This window comes from Solea senegalensis, linkage group LG6, assembly GCF_019176455.1.
Source record: "Solea senegalensis isolate Sse05_10M linkage group LG6, IFAPA_SoseM_1, whole genome shotgun sequence".
NCBI classification, from domain to species: Eukaryota; Metazoa; Chordata; class Actinopteri; order Pleuronectiformes; family Soleidae; genus Solea; species Solea senegalensis.
In genome coordinates, this window is record NC_058026.1 from 2,468,763 (window position 1) to 2,492,474 (window position 23,712).

General features: G+C 41.4%; 1 protein-coding gene across 1 annotated transcript; it reads left to right on the plus strand.

Moving 5' to 3' along the window:
- Positions 1 to 3,895: 3,895 nt before the first annotated feature.
- Positions 3,896 to 22,661, plus strand: LOC122770872 (teneurin-3; the record flags this gene model as incomplete). Its single annotated transcript, XM_044028056.1, has 26 exons — positions 3,896 to 4,037; positions 4,518 to 4,625; positions 5,261 to 5,415; positions 5,881 to 5,982; positions 6,672 to 6,845; positions 7,051 to 7,110; positions 7,385 to 7,547; positions 8,661 to 8,799; positions 8,907 to 9,012; positions 9,197 to 9,339; positions 9,882 to 10,060; positions 12,677 to 12,781; positions 13,045 to 13,175; positions 13,788 to 13,957; positions 14,320 to 14,446; positions 15,443 to 15,640; positions 15,828 to 15,887; positions 16,205 to 16,549; positions 16,647 to 16,891; positions 16,975 to 17,156; positions 17,272 to 17,474; positions 17,638 to 17,748; positions 18,267 to 18,409; positions 18,499 to 18,623; positions 19,198 to 19,328; positions 19,704 to 22,661. Coding segments are annotated over 26 exons (4,503 nt in total), but the record flags the coding sequence as incomplete, so codon positions are not given.
- Between the last annotated feature and the right edge of the window lie 1,051 nt (positions 22,662 to 23,712).

A 23,712-nucleotide genomic window follows, 5' to 3' on the forward strand; every position in this document is an offset into this window, starting at 1 on the left:
AAACATCACTGCTGTCGATTGTGTTTGCAGATGAGTTCATTAGCAATTTCAATGAATGCTTTAAATAATATGCTGCATCATACACACACATCTAAAAAAAAAACTATTATCAGTCTGAAAAGACACACAATAATTAACACAGTAAATTAAATTGTACACATTTTTGTCAACTAAATCCACATCAACTAAAATTCTGTCCGATTGTATGTTACATTTCATCTGTTAACTATTATTAACAGATGATTGTTAAATATACGTTTATGTTGTTCAGTTCATTATTTGGCAGTCAGTCTGTTGATGGATGAATAGAAAGGCTCATTATTTGGCAGTCAATCTGCTAATGGCTTCATAGAGCAGCTCACAATTTATAAATAGTTCATTATTTGGCAATCAGTCTGTTGGTGGATGTATAGTACAGCTCATTATTTGGCACACCGTCTGATGGTGGATGTATAGAACAGATCATTATTTGGCAGTCAGTCTGTTGATGGATGTATAGAATAGCTCATTATTTGGTTGGCTTAGATAGCTTATTTTGGCTGGTGATCAGGAGTCTGTAGCAGCCTGTAGCAGAACTCAGTGTGTGAGGAGATGGTGAATTTTTCTCTGTGTTAACAGATCGTCTCCTCAGGTCTGGTTGGGTCCGGACTTTGTACTACAAAGCGTAGAGGCTTGTTGGGGGAGGGACATTGACAACATTTCTTGAAACGACTTTTAAGGTTAGCACGAACAGGGAGATGATGGCGCAACAAGACAAATCAACTTCACAGCTGCTTTTAAATTAGCTCTCCATCTCATACTTAGTTATTTGCAACACACATGTCCAAAAGAAACCAACAGTGATTCATCCGAGTATCATGTCTCAGATCCAAATAACGGCTGAAGTCACCAGTGAAAACCACTAGCGTTTGCGAAAATGACTCAGAACTGTCAGATCAAAGGCGGAGAGGAACGAAGAAGTGGAAGAAGAAGAAAAGTAGCCGTGGTCTTCAAAAACACCTCTTTCTCTTTCCTGCTTGTCTCATTGTCTTTCCAACACTAATCTTGACAAGTGTTCACAGGAAACTGAGCCTGTTCTTCTGCTGTCAGCTCAGATAAACGGTGCAGTCATCACTTAAGCAGCAGCAGCAGCAAAAGCCTCGAGCAAGGAGAAATATGAGGGGAGTAGGAGGAGGAGGGAGTGTGGAGGGAGGATGGCGTTATTGTGTGTAGTTGGTTTTCTTAATTATTTCTCTTTGTATTATATGTCAATCTGTATCCTTTCCTCTGTCTCGCAGCCTCAACATCCTCTTTAAATACATGCATAAGCACAAAACAGGGACACACGATGTTGGACTTTTCGCCAATATTGTGCCAATACTGATACCGATATAGAGCTCCGGTAGCTGAGGTTGATCTTGACGTCACAGAAAAACAAATGGATTCGTGCTGTGGCTCTTTATATTTCGCATTGATCTCGTCTCATCGTCAGTCCCAAAGTTTTGTCTTCTCTGTAGCCTTCGCTCTCGCTGGCGCCATCATGTCATTGGCAACAGTACTGCACTTTATATACGTCATCTCCGTCTACTTCCGGGTCAAAGACATGTACCGCACGCATAACGCCAAGTCCGACTCCAGCCTGACTAAGTGCGTACATGCAGGAGTAATCGGACTATGAATCACATTATCAAGGTATCTTAGTCCGACTAAGACTGGCTCTAGAAAACTGAATTATTGTCTTAGTCCGACTAAAATGGGACTTTTAACATGAACGTAGTGACTCTCTGGGGTAAGATGAAGGGAAGTTAATCCGGAAGTCGAAGACACTGGGGATACAGGTCTGGAATAATGTCCTCTCGATATATCGGTCAAACTCTGACAGGCTGAACGGTTCATAGAAACAGTCGCACTTTTTTTTCCCCCTGCACCTAATTGATGATCGTTTATTCTCCTTTTAACCATTTTCTCCATCCTCTTACACATGAATTTCACTCTTTCATTGTACCTATTCTACGTCTCTTAAATTATTATTATGTGATGTCTTTTGTACCATCTCTGTTGCCCGTGCTTCTCTCTCCTCCTCTACATTGTCACATCTTTTAATATGTCCAGGCATATTTGGATAATCATCTGTCAAGTTCTCCCTCAGGCTGTTTCTACATTTAACTGAACAGAACACACACACGCACAAGCATGTCTTTTTAACACGTTTTTTTTCCCCCCATCAAACCATTCTTTTACATTGTTTTGTCAGCACACAGAAGGATAAAGTGTGGGGGGAGAAAAACTAAACCTCATTAAATATTGAAGATTATAAAAGTGGAGGCAGAGTATTATTTTTTTTCCTTTCACTTTGTATAATTTTTTTTGTCATCAACCGAAAGGATCGTACAAACATGACAGCTGGAAGCACACAAAACAAATTGTTAGAGGTCAAATTAGTCACTGCAAGTCATTTCTTGTGTGATTACATTTGTGTTTTTGCTCCCATATTTGTGCAATCAGTCTAAAAAAAAATCACAGAATGTGTTTGTGGTGCTGCCTGGAGTCTCTAAAACAGGGGTGTCAAACTCATTTTTGTTCAGGGGCCACATACAGCACAATTTGATCTCAAGGGGGCCGGACCAGTAAAAATAGCAAAATAATAGAATAATAACCTATGAACAACAAGAACTCTTTTGTTTTTTCTCCTTTGTTTTACATTTAATGAAGGATAATTTTACAAAACATGAAATTTCTTAAGAAATATAACTGCAATTTCAACAATATCATGCCTAAATTTACTATTTACACATCACACTGGATCTATAAATGCACAAACATTTAGTCACGGGTATCTGGAGTATTTGACATTACGTTTAGATTAGTGTGAAATTTTAACAAATTCCTGTGGGCCGGATTGGACCCTCTGGCGGCCGGTTCTGGCCCCCAGGCCGTATGTTTGACACCCCTGCTCTAAAAGGTGGATTATCTGATGAAAGAAATGTGAATTATCAGAATAAGAGCCTAAAAAGTACAGAAATATTTGATTTAGATCTGTTTAATGTGCATAATGTTGTTTATTGAAAGAACTGCAATGCAAATCTGACAAAACTAGCTTAGCGGCGCTAATTAACAGCCTGGGATCACCCGGTGATTTTCATAATACAACATATATATATATATAATATGCTAATTATATCCATGTCTTTGTGAGGATGATGGATTTTACATGACAGTGTGACAGGAATCATTAAGAGTGTGACACAAACAAGTGATGGCTGCTGTGTTCAGGCAAATCCTTACTTAAAAAAAAAAAAAAAACTGATTTTAGCCACTAAACGAAACAGTCACTTAATAAAATCTACATTTGCTTCTAGTCTATGATATGTTAGTAACAGGTTTGTTGTGCTTTTATGTCACCTTTTTCAACTGGGACCTGAAGTTTGTGAATTTGGTGTTTTAAATCCTCTGTTCTGATTCAACGCGTTGATGCAAAGTGACCACACGAGGCAGCGGTAGACTAGCAGCTCCTGTGTCCACACAAGCTAAAATCACTGATTTTTATGGAGCTTGGTGTAGGAGAGGAAGCAGATCACAAACTTCACTTGTCTTAACTTAAGCAGGCGTAGACTTTACTAGTTGACCCCTTAGTTAAGAGGCTAAAACTGAACCCTTAAATCTAGAGAAACAAACAATGTTATGTAAAACTGAATTAACAAATGTCTCAGTCATTTCCCCAATATTATTCTTATCACTGAAACCAAATTGTCAGTCTTCTCTCTCCGTGACAGTTTTATTGTAACCTTCAATATCTGTTTGTAAATTGTGTTTGATTTTTTTTTCCCCCAGAAGGATTTCAGTGATAGTGACATCATTAAAGAAACTAAAAGATTAAACTAACGTCTTGTTGTTGTTTCTGTTTTTTCTCTCTCTCTCTCTCTCCGTCTACAGCAACAACCCTGCTCACCGCTACTATCTGGCCACTGACCCGGTAACAGGGCAGCTGTATGTCTCCGACACGAACTCCAGGCGAATCTACCGACCCAAGATGCTGAGTGGAGCCCGGGATCTCATCAGTAAGTATATATGCACCTGGTTAAAATTGTGACTTTTGTACACACACACACAGTTGTTCAAAATCAATGTAAAATCTCTTCCAATCACTTCTCTAATTGAAAAATTTAAGTTTTATCGTTTACTTTCCCGCACCAAATTCCATTGAGAAAATCAGCGTTTTTAACTCATAGGGGACACAGGAGAGTGTGGTCTACTGCGGCCTTGTTTGACAAGTTTGTGTCACTTATGATGATTCTTAATAAAAGATTTTAAAACCTGAAGTATCAAAATTACATATTTGAACTTATTAATGGAGGCAGCAGTGTATTAAGAACTCCTGTGTGCTGTGATGCAGAAACGCTGATTTTCTCGATGGGCTTTGGTGTGGGAGAGGGAGCGGTGACACAAACTTCAGCTCCCACTTTGAAAATAGGGCAGTTAAACAGTGAGATGAAGTGATGAATATTCTTATGATGAACTCATACTCTGTGTGTGTACAGGTAATGGTGAAGTAGTCGCTGGCACAGGTGAACAGTGTCCTCCGTTTGATGAAGCACGGTGTGGAGATGGAAGAAAAGCTACCGAGGCACAACTACTGGGACCAAAAGGTACACAAGTTAGCTACACCGTTCGCTACGGCATGAGCTGTGGTTCAGTTTAACAGCATCATAAACTGGCATGTGACTTAGCAACTTCTTCAGCTGTGACGCAAATTAGCAATTTTATTAACTATGTAATTATCTGCAACACAAGTTAGCGACATCATGAAGTTATCAGCTGTCATGCGAGTTAGCTACATCACCAGCTGGGACGCGACCTAGCAAAATTATTGGCAATGTCATTAGCTGTGATGCAATCTAGCTATGTCATTGGCTGTGATGTGACTTAGCAATATTATTAGCAATCTCATTAGCTATGATGCAATTTAACACCATCATTGGCTATGTCATTAGCTGGGACGTGACCTTGCAAAATTATTAGCAACATGATTAGCTGGGATGGGGCTTAGCTATGTCATTGGCTGTTTATGTGACTTGGCAAGATTATTAGCTGGGACATGACTTAGCAACATTATTAGGATGTGCTTGTGCTAGCATACTGTATATGAATATACATACACATATATACATACATACATATATATGCATACGTACATATATATACATATAACATAAGCAATATGTTTAAATCATAAACAATATAAGAATATGTTGACAATGTTCATGTTCTTTGTCTCTTAAAGGGATTGCAGTTGATAAAAATGGCTTGATCTACTTTGTGGACGGAACTATGATCAGAAAAGTGGATCGTAACGGAATCATCTCAACAGTGCTGGGCAGCAACGACCTGACCTCTGCGCGACCTTTGACCTGCGATACTAGCATGCACATAAGACAGGTACAAATGGGTACAAATAGCCAGAGTTAACCACTGTCACATTTTCAACTGAACTATTCCAGTGAGCTTGTGTGTTTTATAGGAGATAGAGATTTGAAGTAGTAAAAAGAGTGTTCAGGTGTGTCGACAGCAGATAAATACATTTGCTTGAGTTTTCTTTAAAGGTCCAGTCTGTAATATTGATCAGGGATCGTTGGCTTGAATTGAATACATCTACCCATAACTGTGATTGTTTGAGCGAACAATCCTTTTAAAATAAGAATTGTTTAGGTTTCATGGCTTACAATTGTTTTTTTTTCGCATTTCAAGTTAATGGAAACATGTAAAAATTAGGACTGATTAAAAAAAAAACTAGTTTAATTTCATGTATTGTCGCCATAACCATGTTTTTCCAAGTAACAAAACTAAACTAAATACATAGTATTTAGTGAAACTCTTTCTACTTTCCTTCATCTCTACATCCAGGTTCGTTTAGAGTGGCCTACAGATCTGGCCATTAATCCTATGGATAACTCCATCTACGTCCTGGACAACAATGTTGTGCTGCAGATCACTGAAAATAGACAGGTACCATTTACACCAACACATGAACCTTCTCCAGTGTTTCCTTCAACCCTTTAACTCGATGTGACCGCCATATTTTATATGTTCAACTCTTATGTTAACACAAAAATTATAAATCAATCAATCATTAAAAAATTTGTTTAAAATGTTTTAAACTATGAGATACAGTATCAGCTGTGACGCTAGTTAGCAATGTCATTCGCTAAGATATCAGCTGTGACACACATTTGCAATGTCATTAGCTAAGATATCAGCTGTGACGCTAGTTAGCAATGTCATTCGCTAAGATATTTGCAATGTAATTTGCTAAGATATCTGCTGTGACGCAAGTTAGCAATGTCATTAGCTAAGATATCGGCTGTGACGCAAGTTAGCAATGTAATTAGCTAAGATATCGGCTGTGACGCAAGTTAGCAATGTCATTAGCTAAGATATCGGCTGTGACGCAAGTTAGCAATGTAATTCGCTAAGACATCGCCTGTGACGCAAGTTAGCAATGCCATTCGCTAAAATATCGGCTGTGACGCAAGTTAGTTAATTTTATTTGTCAGTTATTGTATTGACGATTGACATAGAAAAACACAACATTTATGTTTTTGGAAGGTTTAATAAACAGTCAGATTAGACAGAAAACTGGAGATTAAGGTTAAAATAAGAAAATAAGAAGAAAACACTTAACCTTGTTTGTTCAGGTTCGAATTGTGGCAGGTCGTCCCATGCACTGTCAGGTACCTGGTATAGAATACACCATGGGAAAAAGAGCCATCCAGACCATGCTAGAAGGAGCAACAGCCATCGCTCTGTCCTACAGCGGCGTCCTCTACATCGCAGAGACAGATGAGAAGAAAATACACCGCATCAGACAGGTAATCTTCAGAACACCATGGGACACCTTTGTCCTCATACTGATCATTAAATTCACCTTCAAGGAAGGAGGATAATGAAGCGAAACATTGTCATTTGTTGACCAGTGTTTTCCTCCATTTCTGAAATAATGGCAGTTATGTTGGCAAAATGTTTAATCATTTAATCTTGATGTCAGGATGTTAATAATGTCTCTTTTCCCCATAGGTGTCGACTGATGGAGAAATTACGCATCTGGCTGGTGCGCCATCTGACTGTGACTGCAAGGTACTAGCTGTGTTACTTTCTGTTAGCATTAGTCAAGTTTCCATTAAAATGTATCGGGAAATTTAATCGAATTTTTCGAAAATTGAAAATGTGCATTTATGTGTGTTACCATCGACCGCTGTAAAGTAAATATTTCGAGTTAGTTCACTGAGATAGGCAGTAGGTGGCGCCAAAGCCTGTGTCAAGTGCAACAATAATAAAGCACTTGTTGCTCGTGTGCAGCTGTATGCTAACCTGGTGTCTCACTTCTTCTTCTGTCCTGGGTGTACAACAGAACGATGCCAACTGTGACTGCTATCAGACAGGCGATGGCTACGCGAAGGACGCCCGCCTTAACTGTCCCTCCTCATTGGTGGTGTCTCCAGACGGGACACTGTACGTGGCCGATCTGGGAAACATCCGCATCCGAGCTATACGTCGAAACCAGCCACCCACAGGTTTGTTGTACTGTGTATAAGGTAAAATGTTAAGACAAAGGCCAGTTTATTCATATATATATATATATATATATATATATATATATATATATATACATATACATATATATATATATACATATATATATATATATATACATATATATATATATATATATACATATATATATATATATATATATATATATATATATATACATATATATATATATATATACACATATATGTATATATACATATATACAGTATATATATACATATATATATACATATATATATATATATATATATATATACATATATACATATGGTCAGACGGTCGTACAGCAAAAAATACAGCAAACTGTATAAAAAGTAAGGTTAAGTGACTAGTTCTGCTACTTTGCATGGTGTTAGCTTGCTAGCTTGCCTGTCAACTTACAGCTACAGCTATGTAACAAAGACAGACCTCCAGTGCAACAGCCCCTGTTGTGGCAAAAAATATATATATATATATATTCAATACACATAAACCCCAAACTGTTACAGTAATATCTGCTGACTTGTCTGAAAATTCCAATCCAGTGGGATTAACGTTAGCATCAGGCTAACATCTTGTAGTTGCAGTAGCATCTTTTTCTGCCTCCTCATTGTCCTCTAAAAGTGGCTGGTGACAAAAAATTGTTACGCTTTTCATATTTAATCATAATTTTCCAACAAGATACAGAGTGATGCTGATTTTTAAGCGTTTAGATGTTAATCCTGGCCGAACACGGTGTTTATGTCGCACTTTGGTCATTTTTGGTGACCCATCGAAAGCCTCTTTGACACAAGAATCAACAGCAATAAAATGAAGTGAGACTAAATTAAAAGAAATAATTTAGTCTCATTTACATAATTATTCTCATTTCCATCTGAATCACATATCTAAAATGATTACTGTGTGATATTTGTGATCCATGAGAAACAGAGATGCTTTCTTCAGTCTGTCGGCACAATATTTAATCTACAAATGATCATTTGACACACACATTTGGGCTTTAAGAACTATTGCGCCTCCAGTGGTTTGAAAATTGCCGACACAATGTCTATGAACTGAATATAACATAAAGCGTCTTGCTCTCGTGTCTTCAGGTTCTCTGGCTTCAGGTCCCAGCTCCTATGAAGTGGCGTCTCCGGCTTCTCAAGAACTTTACGTGTTTGATTTAAATGGGACTCATCAGTTCACCATGTCTCTGGTCACTGGAGACTACAAATACAACTTCAGCTACAGGTGAGTGAGTGAGTGAGTGAGTGAGTGAGTGAGTGGACACACAATCACTGACACTTGCAGCACTTACGCATACAAAACATTTTCCTCCCCTTCATTATTCCACCCAGCAACGAGGACGACGTAACCGCGGTGACCGACAGCAGCGGGAACACCCTGCGTATCCGTAGAGACACCAACAGGATGCCTGTGCGAGTGGTTGCCCCCGACAACCAGGTAAAATGCATGTTTTTTTTTCTTACGTGAAAACCTTTTAGGAAATGGCAAACGATCACAATTTAGTGTGTAATTTCTGTGGCACCACAGATTAGAACCGCTGTATTTGAATCAAAAAGAAGTGGCAGACTTCTTGTTTTAGACAGAATCTGTGCGTAACGCGTGTGTCTTTGTGTGTGTGTAGGTTATCTGGCTGACCATCGGCACTAATGGAGGTCTGAAGACCCTCACGGCCCAGGGTCAGGAACTGGTCTTGTTCAGTTACCATGGCAGCAGCGGGTTGTTGGCGACCAAGAGCATCCAGATCGGCTGGACGACCTTCTACGAGTGAGCATCGCCGTGTTTGATGGACTTCTACATCCTTGAAGTATATTCATGAGAAAAAGAAAAAAAATAGAATTAAAATAATAAGGTCATTCTGAAGCAGTGACAATTGACCAGATCAGGCAAGATTCAGACTTTACAACCTAAAACCTTCACTTTTTAAGGGCTTTGCTGCCTCCTCCTCCTCGTCCACTTGAAATTAAATGACTGTTGCTACATCCGTTTCTCTCCATATCGGTTGCAAAAAGCAAAATAGCCTTGCAAGAAATGGAGACTCACGTTCACTCGAGTGTCAGCTGTGAACATAAAAAGCTCCGTGGAAACACTCTGGTTCAGTCTCACTTTGTCGTTTAAAGAAATCCTTGCTCCAACTTTTGTTGTCGTTTATCTCCGACAACGCTGTTTTTACCGCTGTGTCGCCAACAAACAATGGTCGAGCCATTCATTGAAATCTGCTACCAATAATAATAATAATAACAATAATAATAAAAATAACGCTGACTCACCACCTGTCGTTCTCGTCTCCCCGTCCTCTGTCCCTCAAGCTACGACAGCGAAGGTCGTCTCACCAACGTGACCTTCCCCACGGGCGTCGTGACCAGCCTCCACAGCGACATGTCCTCGGGAGCGGTCGCCGTGGACATCGAGACGTCAGGGAGGGACGAGGACGTTTCCATAACAACCAACCTGTCGTCGATTGACTCCTTCTACACTCTGGTGCAGGGTAAGGTTCATGTGTGTGCGTGTGTGCCTGCTTGTAAACATGTCCTCTTTTCTGTCACACACACTGACCTTGTCAAGACCAGTCGTCCTCATGGAGACCAAAACCTGGTCCTAATGAGGCAGAACCTCATTTCTGAAGTTTAGGACTAATATATGAATTGTGGTTAGGTTAAGATCAGGGTTTAACGGGTTGCAGTTGAGGTCATTGTCTCTTAATTGGTTGCATTTCATTGTTGAAGCGTATAATACTTTCTTCTTTATTTCACTGGGTTTTATTCGACTGAATTCTTGTTAAGCGGCTGCTTTTTTCCTGTAAACAGCAACCACACTGGTTTCTGACAGTGATTGTGTGTTTTGTGGGTTTTAATATTAAATATTAAGGAGTTGATCTGCTGGGTGGAGCTGATCTGTCGCTGCCACCCACTCGCATCAGTCTTCCAGCACAAAAATAAATAAATAAAAAGAAAACTGCTCACTGTGTTGTGAAGGAGGAGACGCAGAACACACACACACTCAGATTATTAGAGCCAACGCTTGACGGAGCAACGGCATTTACCGTATTTAATCAGCCCTGCTTTTCCAACACGTTCCTGTTTCCCCCCCAAAAAATCAACACTGTGATTACAGATTAGACCGTTCTATTTGGAAAGGGACTTTTTATACAAAGATAACACTTTTTTGTGCGTTAACCAGTGTAACTTTATGTGATTTGTTGATCCAGGTGCAAATCTGCACAGATTAGTTCAAAGTATTGATGAATGATACAGATAAATACCGACTGTACCGACTGCCCTCTCTGGTCAAATTTGTAGTTGTTTTGTCAGCCTCTTGTCCAATCAGCACACGGCACATTGTTCCCAGACTCCTCCCACTTTCAATAAAACCCTGGAGCTGTCAAGCCGTCGTCTTTCTCTCTCCACAGATCTCAGAACAAATCGCTGGCATTTTTCAAAACAAAGAATTAGAGTGAGTTTAGTTACAACACAGACAAAGTCAGAATATACAATATTCTAAGCTCAAGCGGAATAAAAGTTAAAGCCTTCAAACGTATTTTAACATTAACAGAAAACAAAATGTGCTACATGCTGATGAGATTTCATCATAATCTGGTACAAAAATGTCCCATAAATGACCATTAAACAATAGCTATTTTTCACTTTGAATGAATCCTTTTTTAATTATTCCTAATCATTAAAAAACAAGATTATTTATTATAATATTCAGTATTTTCAGTGTAGGATTCCATTTGTAATACAACACTGCCACCTGCTGGATTTGGTCAGTTTAAAAAAAAAGAAGTTTTGTTTATAATGGATTTCAGATTTATGTACTTATGTACAAACCTCTGTACAAATTTCATATGAACGATTAAAATAAAGACGGTAGAAGAGTGAAATTTAGTATCAAAATATATTAAAATGTGTATAATGCATAAAAAAGATTTAAAAAACTGAATATTTCATAACTGAACTTGTAGTTTGGCAGAAAATGTATTTTATTTTAATTTCAGGAGCAGGATGTTTTTACAGTAACCCACAATGTAAACATTTTGATGCTAAATGAAGGCTACATAGGTTGATTTGAGGGACAATCAGCCGTGACATGAAACTTTACACATTGCACCTTTAAAAAAGGGCACTTTGAAATAAAAGCTTCGATGTCAAGAACTGCAGCGAACGGAGCGCTTCTAAGACCGGCGTTGGGCAGTTGGTTTCCCGCGTTTAAATGATAGCGATGAGGATAAACAATAAATAATGCAGACAGATTGATGGGGAGGAAGGTTCTGCTCATCATCTCTGAATAACTTATTAAATTCTAATCAATACCGCTCCGCTGCGAGGGAGCATCGACCGTGTTTTCACTCACACTCCGGCCACATGCAGTTTCCTCTAGAACAAATCACGGCCGGCCGCCGCAGGCTTTTGCTTCAGTGGGCTCATTAGTTTGGATTTAACAAGGACATCAGCGCCACGTTTATTGTTTACACCCGGTTGTTTGAGATCTTGACCGTCTCGCCGCGAAAGATGAAGAGGAGCGTGAATCTAGCGCTTTGTTTTCCTGCTCAAAAGGCGACAGGCAGCCAAGACCCCGGGTCGACCTGTGACTTGATTCACAGGAAAAGAAATGGGGCGGAAATAAACGTAAAACATTCAGCGTAGAAGTGAAGACGGAGTCAAGTGAGTTTGACTCAAACACAAAGGGCTGCAACTATTAATGAATTACTTATGAAGGGAGCTCCCCCTACAGTTTCGGAGTACACCTTTCACGACACCACCGTAAACAACATCAACGGTTACAACCGGACCACTTGCCGAGTTCACATGCGGTTGTGGTTCCGTATGTTTCGTACGTGTTAATCGTGATACAAATGAGACAGAGTGTGGCTCTTGGGGTTGTCGTGTTGTCCGAAGAAAGACGGCGCCGCGTGCGCAGAACGAAAAGTTAAAAGGATGTTAAAGACTCTTTTACAACTGCTCATCCAGTCTTACAAACATATTTATAGGTAGGATTATTACATTTCAGCCAATAAACCCTCCTAAATGTTACACACTGGACCTAAACATGTGTAATTCAGACACTGGAATAAGTGAAATGATTGTTTCTGTCTTTCATACAGACCAGCTCCGCAACAGTTACCAGGTGGGTAACGACCATTCATTGAGGGTCATCTACGCCAATGGAATGGACACGCATTACCAGACGGAACCACACATACTCGCAGGTAAGCTGTTTGAATAATCAAAATTCACTTTGCCACGTAACCAAGCGGCCACCAAGAGTCTCGCAATTTAGCCAAGAGACGTCCTGAGGCGTGACCTGCAAGGACCTGGGCTCCTATCGGACGATACCATCTGTCAATCACATGGGTGTCCATGCATTTGTGCCATTTGTTTTCCTCCAAATGTGAACATAACTTCACAAACAACAAACTCTACATCACATTCAAATGTTGAAAACCCATGTGTTATTCGTATTTACCTGTAGGTGCGGCTAATCCAACCGTGGCGCGACGCAACATGACACTTCCAGGAGAGAACGGCCAAAACCTGGTGGAGTGGAGGTTCAGGAAGGAACAAACTCGAGGAAAAGTCATCGTCTACGGCAGAAAACTCAGGGTGAGAGAGCTGCTACTGCTGCTGCTTCCACCTGGGGGGTGTCACAAGTCTTCAAAACCAAGATACAATTAGTTTTTAGAATTTAAGGTCACAGTTCAATTCGATTCGCTATCTTTTTTTGTTTTGTTTTGGAGTTTTTCTTCTTTACAAAGTAAATGTTACAATACCTTGTTTTACCTGTCATAATGGAGCGTTCCATTGCTTGTCGGAATTCAGAATTTCCGGGAAACATGTGGAGCGTTGTTCTCGGCTAGTATTCCTAACAATGGCTAGCCCAGGCTACGTTTGTGCACAGTACATGTTTTTTTTTGATTTCTCACCTGGAAGGTGTTTGAAGCCTTGAGGGGTCCTGCCATCCAGTGACTCTTTTTTGTAACTGCAGTCTGTGTGCAAATCAAATAAGTTATGTTAGTTTAGAGGCCGGAGTCTTCCTATTCAGCTGCCAAAACCTCTGTAGCCATGGTTACAGTAGCATTGGTTCAGGCACATCAAACTATAGGTTAAAGAGTCGGTTAAATTTAAGTTTGAGTTTTTTGTGCATGAGAAAACACAAAGGATTAACCCCCAGTACGGACTCTTATTTATTTATCATTTATTTGTTTGCCTCTCCAGGTGAACGGCAGGAACTTGCTGTCGGTGGACTACGACCGTTCGCTGCGAACGGAGAAAATTTACGACGACCACAGGAAGTTCCTGCTGAAGATCATCTATGACACACAGGGGCATCCCACACTGTGGGTTCCCAGCAGCAAGTTGCTCTCAGTGAACCTGACATATTCCAGGTAAGCCCAAGGAAGGAAGTAAACTTGGCACAAGTGTCTCACACATTAGCAAAAGGTCCACCTTAAAGGTTGGCTTAATTGGCTTAATTGATGTTACGCCCCAAAAACGCACATAGGAATAATTCAGACACTTAATACAACCCCTTTACACCTTGCGCCTCACTTTGCATCGCGATTACACGTCATGCAAATAGCAAATTTGGAGCCCTAATGCTCTTGCGCCTTGCACTTTTGATTGTTTTAATAGGGCCTTGTATGTTAATGGAGCCACAGATTTTTGTGATGGACGTGTGCCGGACTGTGCTACAGTCCGGCACAGTACACTAATACGCTTTGATTTCCATCTGTGTGTTTGTGTTCAGTACCGGGCAGGTGACAGGTCTCCAGAGGGGTCCGACTACAGAGAGGTGGGAGTACGACAGTCAGGGAAGAATCACTTCCCGAGTGTTTGCCGATGGAAAGATATGGAGCTACACGTACCTGGACAAGGTGCTTTTCTAAGATTTTTCCTTCAGGCCCTCTCTCTCTGTCTTTAATGTAAATGTGTCTTTAAAAGACAGCATTTGTCCACTCTCCAAGAAATTGAAATTTTGCCTGACAAAATCCACAAGAAGTTTAAATCAAAGGTTTTTTTTAGTTGAAGGTCAACTTAATACCTATATTTAAAATAAATACTCGACTACTATTATTGCACCTGCCCTAAATGAATATAAAAATGTAAAGGAAAAATATAAAATATAGACCGACATTAAATATCGAGACTCAAAACAACAACAAACAAGGCTGTACATATTTTAGCAGACTGTATTTTGATTATTCTCAACAAATATCAAATATTGATTTTTCTTGTTTTGGACGACTAGAAGAAAACTACAGTCACACAGATGTCAAATTTCCCTTCTGTAGCAAACCCATAAGTTCCAGGCCCCTGATGCTGGTGCAGCATAGGAAATGCTAATCCTAAACAAGTTCAAATCGTCAAATGGAATTTTCTCAATTTTTTGAGACTGATTTCTTTTTTGAATATGGAAAGAATGGCTAAAACATGGAGCTGTTTGCAGCAAACACATTCTGTGACCTGTGCGTCATATCCACTCAATTGGGTTGAAAATTGAGGCCACAGCTTGTTCAATCTGTCACCGCTCCTACTGGATAGTAGTAATTGTGTCCCTGGAGCACCCCAGGGCTGCATACTGGGCCCCTTCTACAACATTATAAGAGATGGGGATTTCTTGAAAATTTCGTATTGTCGTCAGCGGGTAATTTTGTCCATGTTCACAAAATATCTTTCCGAGTCCTCAATTAGCTTTCACATTTGGGTTTAGCTGGAAGGAAACAATACAGTTACCATCACCAATGGCTGAATTGTTCTGGCATTACTTCTTCTTAGTCAGCTCAGGATCTTTTAAGCACAACCTCAGCAGATGTCATGTCACACCTAAATCTATAGAGGTTTTAATTTTTTTTCTTACCTCTCTTCAACAGTCTATGGTCTTGCTGCTGCACAGTCAGCACCAGTACATCTTTGACTATGACTCAGGAGACCGTCTGTCCGCAGTCACCATGCCCAGTGTGGCTCGACACACCATGCAGACCATCAGGTCCATCGGATACTACAGGAACATCTACACTCCGCCTGAGAGCAACGCCTCCGTCACGGTGGACTACTCTGAAGACGGACAGGTGTGTGCTGGTGTTGTATTTCTATCTTTTGTGCCCAATGCCGTTCGAAGACCTTAGGTCTGGCCAGTTCTGCCAGGTTGACGAACACAGTGGACAACCACGATGAACCTTCTGCATTGTTGTGAATTCTTCAAGCTTGGAAGTAAACCACTCATATCTGCCGTTTCTTTTTTCTTCTTCACCATAGCTCCTCAGAGTCGCTCATCTGGGCACTGGACGCCAGATACTGTACAAATATCGCAGACAGGTAAATACTAATGTATTGTCTATCAATCTAAGTACAGTACATGCAATTATAATTAGTATTATGACAAAGTTTTAGGATCATCTAATAATGTAGCAACCATGTCAGCATGAATGTCCTTGAGGGTTAACTCGATTTTTTTGCAGACATTTGGTAACACCACAGTGCCAAACTTTGTCCATGTTCACAAAATGTGTCTCGTACTCCAAAGACAAACACATAGTATAATCGGAGCATTGTAGAGATCAGATATGTGCAGGATTACATATTCTCCAAGGCATGTCATCATAAAACACGAACCGTTTCACTCGTCACGTCAGAACAAGCTGGCGGAAATCCTCTACGACTCCACGCGGGTCAGTTTCACCTACGATGAGACGGCCGGCGTGCTCAAAACGGTCAACCTGCAGAGCGAAGGCTTCATCTGCTCCATCCGCTACCGCCAGATCGGCCCGCTGGTCGACCGGCAAATCTTCCGCTTCAGCGAGGACGGCATGGTTAACGCACGCTTCGACTACACCTACGACAACAGCTTCAGGGTCACGAGCATGCAGGCCGTGATCAACGAGACGCCGCTGCCGATCGACCTCTACCAGTTTGACGACATATCTGGGAAGGTGGAGCAGTTTGGGAAGTTTGGAGTCATCTACTATGATATCAATCAGGTGAGACCACAATTTGTCCTTCAGAGTTGAAAAGTTCCTCCTAAAACTTGGATATTTTTTGAGAATAATCAGGGTTACGCACTTCCTGGTGTTTCAGATCATCTCCACAGCCGTGATGACCTACACCAAACACTTCGACCAGCACGGCCGCATCAAGGAGATCCAGTACGAGATCTTCAGGTCTTTGATGTACTGGATCACCATTCAGTACGACAACATGGGCCGCGTCACCAAGCGCGAGATCAAAATCGGACCATTCGCCAACACGACCAAATATGGTTACGAATACGACGTTGATGGACAGCTGCAGACGGTCTCTCTCAATGAGAAGATGATGTGGAGGTAGGATTATAACATCAAAGTCTTACAAACACCAGCGTTGGATGACGCTTTACGCTGACGATATCATTTTCTGGCCCCCCCAGGTATAACTACGATCTGAACGGGAACCTGCATTTGCTCAACCCCGCGAATAGCGGTCGGTTGACGCCTCTGCGCTACGATCTGAGGGACAGAATCACTCGCCTGGGTGACGTCCAGTACCGGCTGGACGAAGATGGATTCCTGAGACAGAGGGGAGCTGAGATATTTGAATACAACTCTAAAGGTGGGAAACAGAATATTGCTTTTAGTAAACTATATTAGCAGATTGTGAAGTGAAAAATGGTGATCATAAAAAGTTGTTTTTTTTAAATTCTTCTCTGTTCTCATTTGTAACTCAGGTCTTCTAGTTCGTGTCTACAGTAAAGCCTCCAGCTGGACCATCCAGTACCGCTATGATGGTCTGGGTCGACGTGTGGCGTCCAGAAACAGTCTGGGCCAACACCTGCAGTTCTTTTATGCTGACCTGAACTACCCAACCAGGATCACCCATGTCTACAACCACTCCAGCTCCGAGATCACCTCCTTTTACTACGATCTGCAGGTAACCACACTGGAGAGGTGGATCTAAAACAATGTCCAATTGTCCATGTATATCCTCGTCTTATGATTATTGAGAATTCTCCAGCAAACGTCTCACTTTAATAGAGCTTTAGAAATAAAGTGTACAACCATCATAATCACTCTTTTTTATGTCTAATTCACAGGGCCATGTCTTTGCCATGGAGATAAGCAGTGGAGAAGAGTTTTATATTGCATGTGACAACACTGGGACACCACTGGCTGTTTTCAGCAACAACGGACTGTTGCTTAAACAGGTTTGTTTGTATAAATTAGAGAGAAATTATAGCTGCCATCAGATTTTTGAGCGACACGTGTTTACTGTTTCCAACAGATCATATAAGAAGGGAGGTGGACATGAAAAGTGTTGATATTTAATGGTACTCTATCAGACACTAGAGATATGAACAGTGGAGTACCACAGGGAAGGGTCCTGGGCCCTTTTCTTTTCCCCTTATATATAAATGACATGTAATCTTTGCTTTACAGTTAAATGAAGAGTTGAGTAACATCAGTAACTGGCTGACTGCAAATTAATTGTTGTTACGTTTGGCTCAACGATTAGGCTAAACAGATCCACAGAGGTAAATATTAAAGTAGGTGACACCCAGATTGCTGCACAAACATGTGTGAAGTGTTCGGGACATGAGCCCTATTTTGATTTTGCTAGCATTACATGGCGCAGCGGTATACCAAAGTGTATTAAAACTAAACGACTAACTTACAATTCAAAATTAAAACTGGTCTGGACTGTGTGTTTTTTGTGTGAGTGCAGGTGCAGTACACGGCATACGGAGAGGTTTACTTTGATTCCAACCCCGACTTTGTGCTGGTAATTGGTTTCCATGGCGGCCTGTATGATCCTCTGACACGACTGCTGCATTTTGGAGACAGAGACTATGACATCCCTGCTGGGAGGTGAGTGCTCCGGCGCTAACTCACAGGTTCTCAGTCTGAGCACGACAGCTCAGTGTCATATCTGACCGCCGTGTGTGTTTGCTCTGAAGGTGGACGACTCCCGACATCAGCACTTGGACACGCGTCGGTAAAGACCCGCAGCCTTTCAATCTCTACATGTTCAGAGGCAACAACCCGATCAGCAAGATCCACCAGGTCAAAGAATATGTCACAGGTAACGAGAAAACATACAAAACCAGATTGGTTTGTGAAAAAGATTGTCGTGATTAACCGAGAAAAACCTGCTTGATTTTCGATGTAAATAGAATGCGGCGTTTGTTTGATGCTTTGTCTCACTGTTAGACAACGGAAGTTTGTTTAACTGCTCGCTCTCCCACACCAAAGTCCATAGAGAAAATCAGCGATTTTAACGTCACAGCACACAGGAGTTGTAGATCCACTGCAGCCTCCGTCGCTTAGTTCAAATGTGTTATTATAGGGAATTCTGTGTTTGAAATAAAAATCTGTCTAAATTGTGATGAATTTCAAGTGAACAGCAGCAAAAAGAAGGTCTGATTTCACTCTGCCAGACGGAGAACTAAAGATTAAAGAAATAGACTGGTACTGTCTCAGTACTGAAGTGGTGTCGGGTTGATTTTTGGCCGACACTTACTGAAAACAATGAACTGCAACAATAATAACAACATAATAATGTGAGGTTTTACAGAAAAAGCATCTGAAAAGAGACAAGCCCATTGTATGCCCAACAAAAAGCACTATTTCTTACCACTGCTCTCCCGCTCCTGTAGATGTCAACATCTGGCTGGTGACGTTCGGCTTCCATCTCCACAACGCAATCCCAGGATTCCCCATTCCTAAGTTTGACCTGACGCAGCCGTCACTGGAGATGAAGAAGAGCCAGCTGTGGGACGACCTACCCGTACGTATCCTCGTTTGCTTTCATGATCACTTTAAACCTTAATAAAGTCACTGCTTTGTTTTACATGGGCACAAATAATTGGGCTGAAAGCCTGATTGGAATCAAACTGACTCATGTACAGTAAACGACGTGAGTGATGCTCACGTCGTGACACGTTTCCACTTTTGATCTCTTGTGGAAACGGCTGCAGAGAAGAAACCGCCGGTGGAGCTCTGTATGGTTCACACCAAACGGTTTCTTCATCCCATCACGATCACGAGGCGCAGCAGATGATGGGCTGCGTCAAACACAACTTAAAACGTAGCTCACGTCATTACGTATTACGGTAAATTCCGTGCACAACGTTACCTTTAACGATGTCTCTCTCGCCAACAGTCCATCTCCGGCGTCCAGCAAGAGGTGACCCGTCAGTCTCGGGCCTTCCTGTCCTTTGAGCGCATGCCCGAAATCCAGCTGAGCCGGCGGCACTCGGACCACACCAAACCCTGGCTGTGGTTTGCCACCGTCAAGTCCCTGATCGGGAAGGGAGTGATGCTCGCCGTGATCCAGGGCCGTGTGGTGACCAACGCTCTTAACATCGCCAACGAGGACTGCATCAAGGTGGCCGCCGTCCTGAACAACGCCTTCTACCTGGAGGACCTGCACTTCACCGTGGAGGGACGGGACACGCACTACTTCATCAAGACCAGCCTGCCGGAGAATGACCTCGGCGCGCTGCGGCTCACGTCCGGCCGGAAGTCACTGGAGAACGGCGTGAACGTCACGGTGTCCCAGTCCACGACGGTGATGAACGGCAGGACGCGGCGCTTCGCCGACGTGGAGCTGCAGTACGGCGCGCTGGCACTCCATGTGCGCTACGGGACAACGCTGGACGAGGAGAAGGCACGGATCCTGGAGGCGGCGAGGCAGAGGGCGCTGTCGAGCGCCTGGGCCCGCGAGCAGCAGCGGGTGAGGGACGGCGAGGAAGGCGTGCGGCTGTGGACTGAGGGGGAGAAGAGGCAGCTGCTGAGCAGCGGCAAGGTTCTGGGCTACGACGGCTACTACGTGTTGTCTATAGAGCAGTACCCGGAGTTGGCGGACAGCGCCAACAACATGCAGTTCTTACGCCAGAGCGAGATAGGGAGGAGGTAACACAGCATCGGCGAAACGTCAAAATCACCATGCGGGACTGTCAAAGACTTCACAGAGAGTTCGGACCCCGTGGAAAACGGCTGCCTTGAGACTTAAAATTAGCCACTGAAGATGGCGGGCGTGGAAAAGTAGATGTAATAAAACCCCAAAATACAAGGAAATTCAAATTGTGAACGGTTTACAAAAAACGTTTTCATGAGCCTGGAAAAAGACCAATGCCTTGCTTTCTTGTTTTTATTTTTATAGTTGTTGGCGCCGCCTGTATTTTTCACAGCCTCTTTCCGCTTCTTCTTTTCCAATTTTTAACGTTGCATTACCGCCTCCTTCTGGATTGCCACGCCCCCTCTCTGTTCCGTCCCCTCTTTTTTGTCACGTTCCAGTTGTCGTCAGAATTTCAGAACTCAGAATCGGGGAGCGACCTCACAAACGCTGAATGAAATGCTAGTAGTTGTTATTCGCTGAGCACCTCCTGGATGTTTGTTGGTCCCGGTTGTAGTCGGAATTTCTAAGGTGTTAAATACCGCATTGGGCGTTTTTTTTTTTTTAATAAATCGACAATAATTTTTACTCCGACTTCTCAAAGAACTCGGAGGTGACGTCGCAAGAGTTCCGACCTCGGATGAAAACGAAACGGGAACATGCGTTGTTATAGAGGAGTTGACTCCTCCTTCTGGATGGTTTGTTGGTTGGAATTTCTGAGGTGAGTGGTTGCGTTCCGTTATTTGTTTCGCATACGCGCAAAGTACCGGCCGGCTTTGCTTTCCCAATTACTCAGGAATGCAGTCAAATCAGAGATGGCGTCACACTCAGTTCAGACCTTCGACTTCCAACGTTTTATGGAACGCAGCATTTCTTGCCTTCTTCTGTTTTTTGTTTTTTTAGCCCCCCTCCACCTGCCTTTACTTACAAAACAGCCAATCTGCATGCCCCTCCCCTCTCCGTCTGTTGGGTGGGGCCAACCTTGGATCCCACCGTCCTCCGCCCTCCAAACATGGCGTCCTCTCGCGTGGAAGAGTGCAACAGTGCGACATGGACAGTCCGCGGCGCGCGCCGAGACGAGCTCGCCGTGCATTTGTGGAAATCCTGGCGGATTGTGATTTTACCGACGCCAGGTTTGTGCGAGTTCCCGGACGCGGTCGACTCTGGATCGCAGACTTCTGCGAGTGGGAAGAAAAACAGGAAAGAAAGTCCTTTGTTTCCGCTGTTGTCGAACTGTTGTGGACTTTCTCTGAGACAGACACAAAAAAAAAAGACTACGATTTCTATGAAGGGTAAACAAAAATATATATATATATATATATATATATGACTGATTTTTTTGGTTGTTTTTCTTTTTATATGGTATAAACTTGCATTTGCTTCGGATACATGGGGGGGTATAAAAATGATTTAAAAAAAAAAAAAGTGTTTACATACTATTATCCGTTACCACTATTACTGCTGTTACTGCACCACCGTCATCGGAATGGAATGGACTAAAAAGAAAAAACGACTTCCTGTTTCTTTTCTTACGGATATCTAAATCAGTTACAGACTCAAACTCCTCCTCTTCTTCTTCATCATCCTCATCATCCTCAACATCATCCCCTTGTGTTAATACAGTTCAAAACAGCAGGAAGCTCCGCCTCTCAGAAGCGGAATCCTTCGCTTCTATAAAAACGAAACAAAAAAATGTGACTCAAATGACTCATAAAACGCAAAAACCTTGTGCTTTCATTGGTGAAAAAAAAAAAGGTAGTAGTATTGCTTGCAATAGAAACATGTTGTCATGGTTTTTTGGGAGTGGGAGAAGGGGAGGGGGGAGGGATTACCGCGAGTAGTTACGAATGTTTTTTGGTTTTTTCTCGCTTGCTTTCTCTTTAAAAAAAAAAAGGGACAGAGCGTCAAAAACAGTGGATGTTTTTTCTGTTATCGATTGTGTGGGTCAGTTTACTCTCGTGGAGGATTTTTTTTGTGTGTACTTGTGTTTACTCCTTGAAAAAGGAGGTTCACGACAAGAGGGAACGCGTTTATCGCGACAAGTCATTTATTCGGGGAGAATGAAGACGTGTTTGACAGTGTTTTATGGTTTTGTTTTTGGGTTGTTTTCATTTTATTTTGAAGGTTGACAAAATTCCACTTATCCGTACATCAATATTAGTCTCAGAGAAAGTAATTTATGTACAGTGTTTCTACGGTAAAATTAAAAAATCTTTGAAACTACTTGTTTATTTTTCTGTGTCAGGTTTTTTTTCAGGGTCTGTTTTTAGCAAAAAAATTTGGGGGTCTGTTTTTATGAGATTTTTTGGGGGGTCTGTTTTTACAAGAGAAAAAAATTTCAGGGTCAGTACAATTTTTGGGGTTAAACCCAGTGTTGAAATGAAAACATCCAATAGGATCCAGAAGTCCACGCGGTCCTTGAAAAAATTTTTGCGGTCTGTTTTACGAAGTTTTTGGGGTCTGTTTTTACAAGATTTTTCACTTCTTCCCCAACCCCTGTCCGCGCACACACACACACTCACCAAAAGAATAAAGTGAATTTATAAATAAATAAATAAATAGATAAAGGGAATTTTTTTCCCCCACCACAATGTCATGATTATCCTGATGCAATATTTGCAATTCAGCATATTATTGCAATAATTACAAAAAAAACAAAGAGTCAATCTGCCTGGCACTTTGGTAAGAAAGAGAGATTTATTTTTTAAGAATCATGTATCATTACAAATCATGAGATTCTGATTGGAAAAGTGAAGGCTCTCCCTTGAGGCACTCCAAGATAAATGACTATGACTGTATGTAGAATAGATCCCCCCCCCCAAATTACAGTTACATGTAACAGAAATTCAGTTTTTTATTGTGATGTACAATAAAAAAAAAAATCATATAATCACCATCATCCATGATACAGCTACATTAATCGATGTAATCTGTTAATAAATCTCACATCTCTTATTTGCGAGCCCCACAAATAAAACGTGACGAGCAAATTTATGGATTATTTACGGTCACAATCTGTAAAGAAATAAAAAGTTGTGGTAAACTAATGAAATAAAGTAAAATTGTATGCTTGTTAAAAAAAAATACATAGACATAAAATGTATATATATATATATATATAAATATATATATATATACATATACACAAAATGTATAAACATTTTGGATCAACTAAAAACAGTTGCATACTCTTTATTTAGCCACCAGGGGGTGACAAATGGATTGATTTAAAGAGTGTTGACGTTATTTGTGCTGAATGCAAAAAAAGTACAAG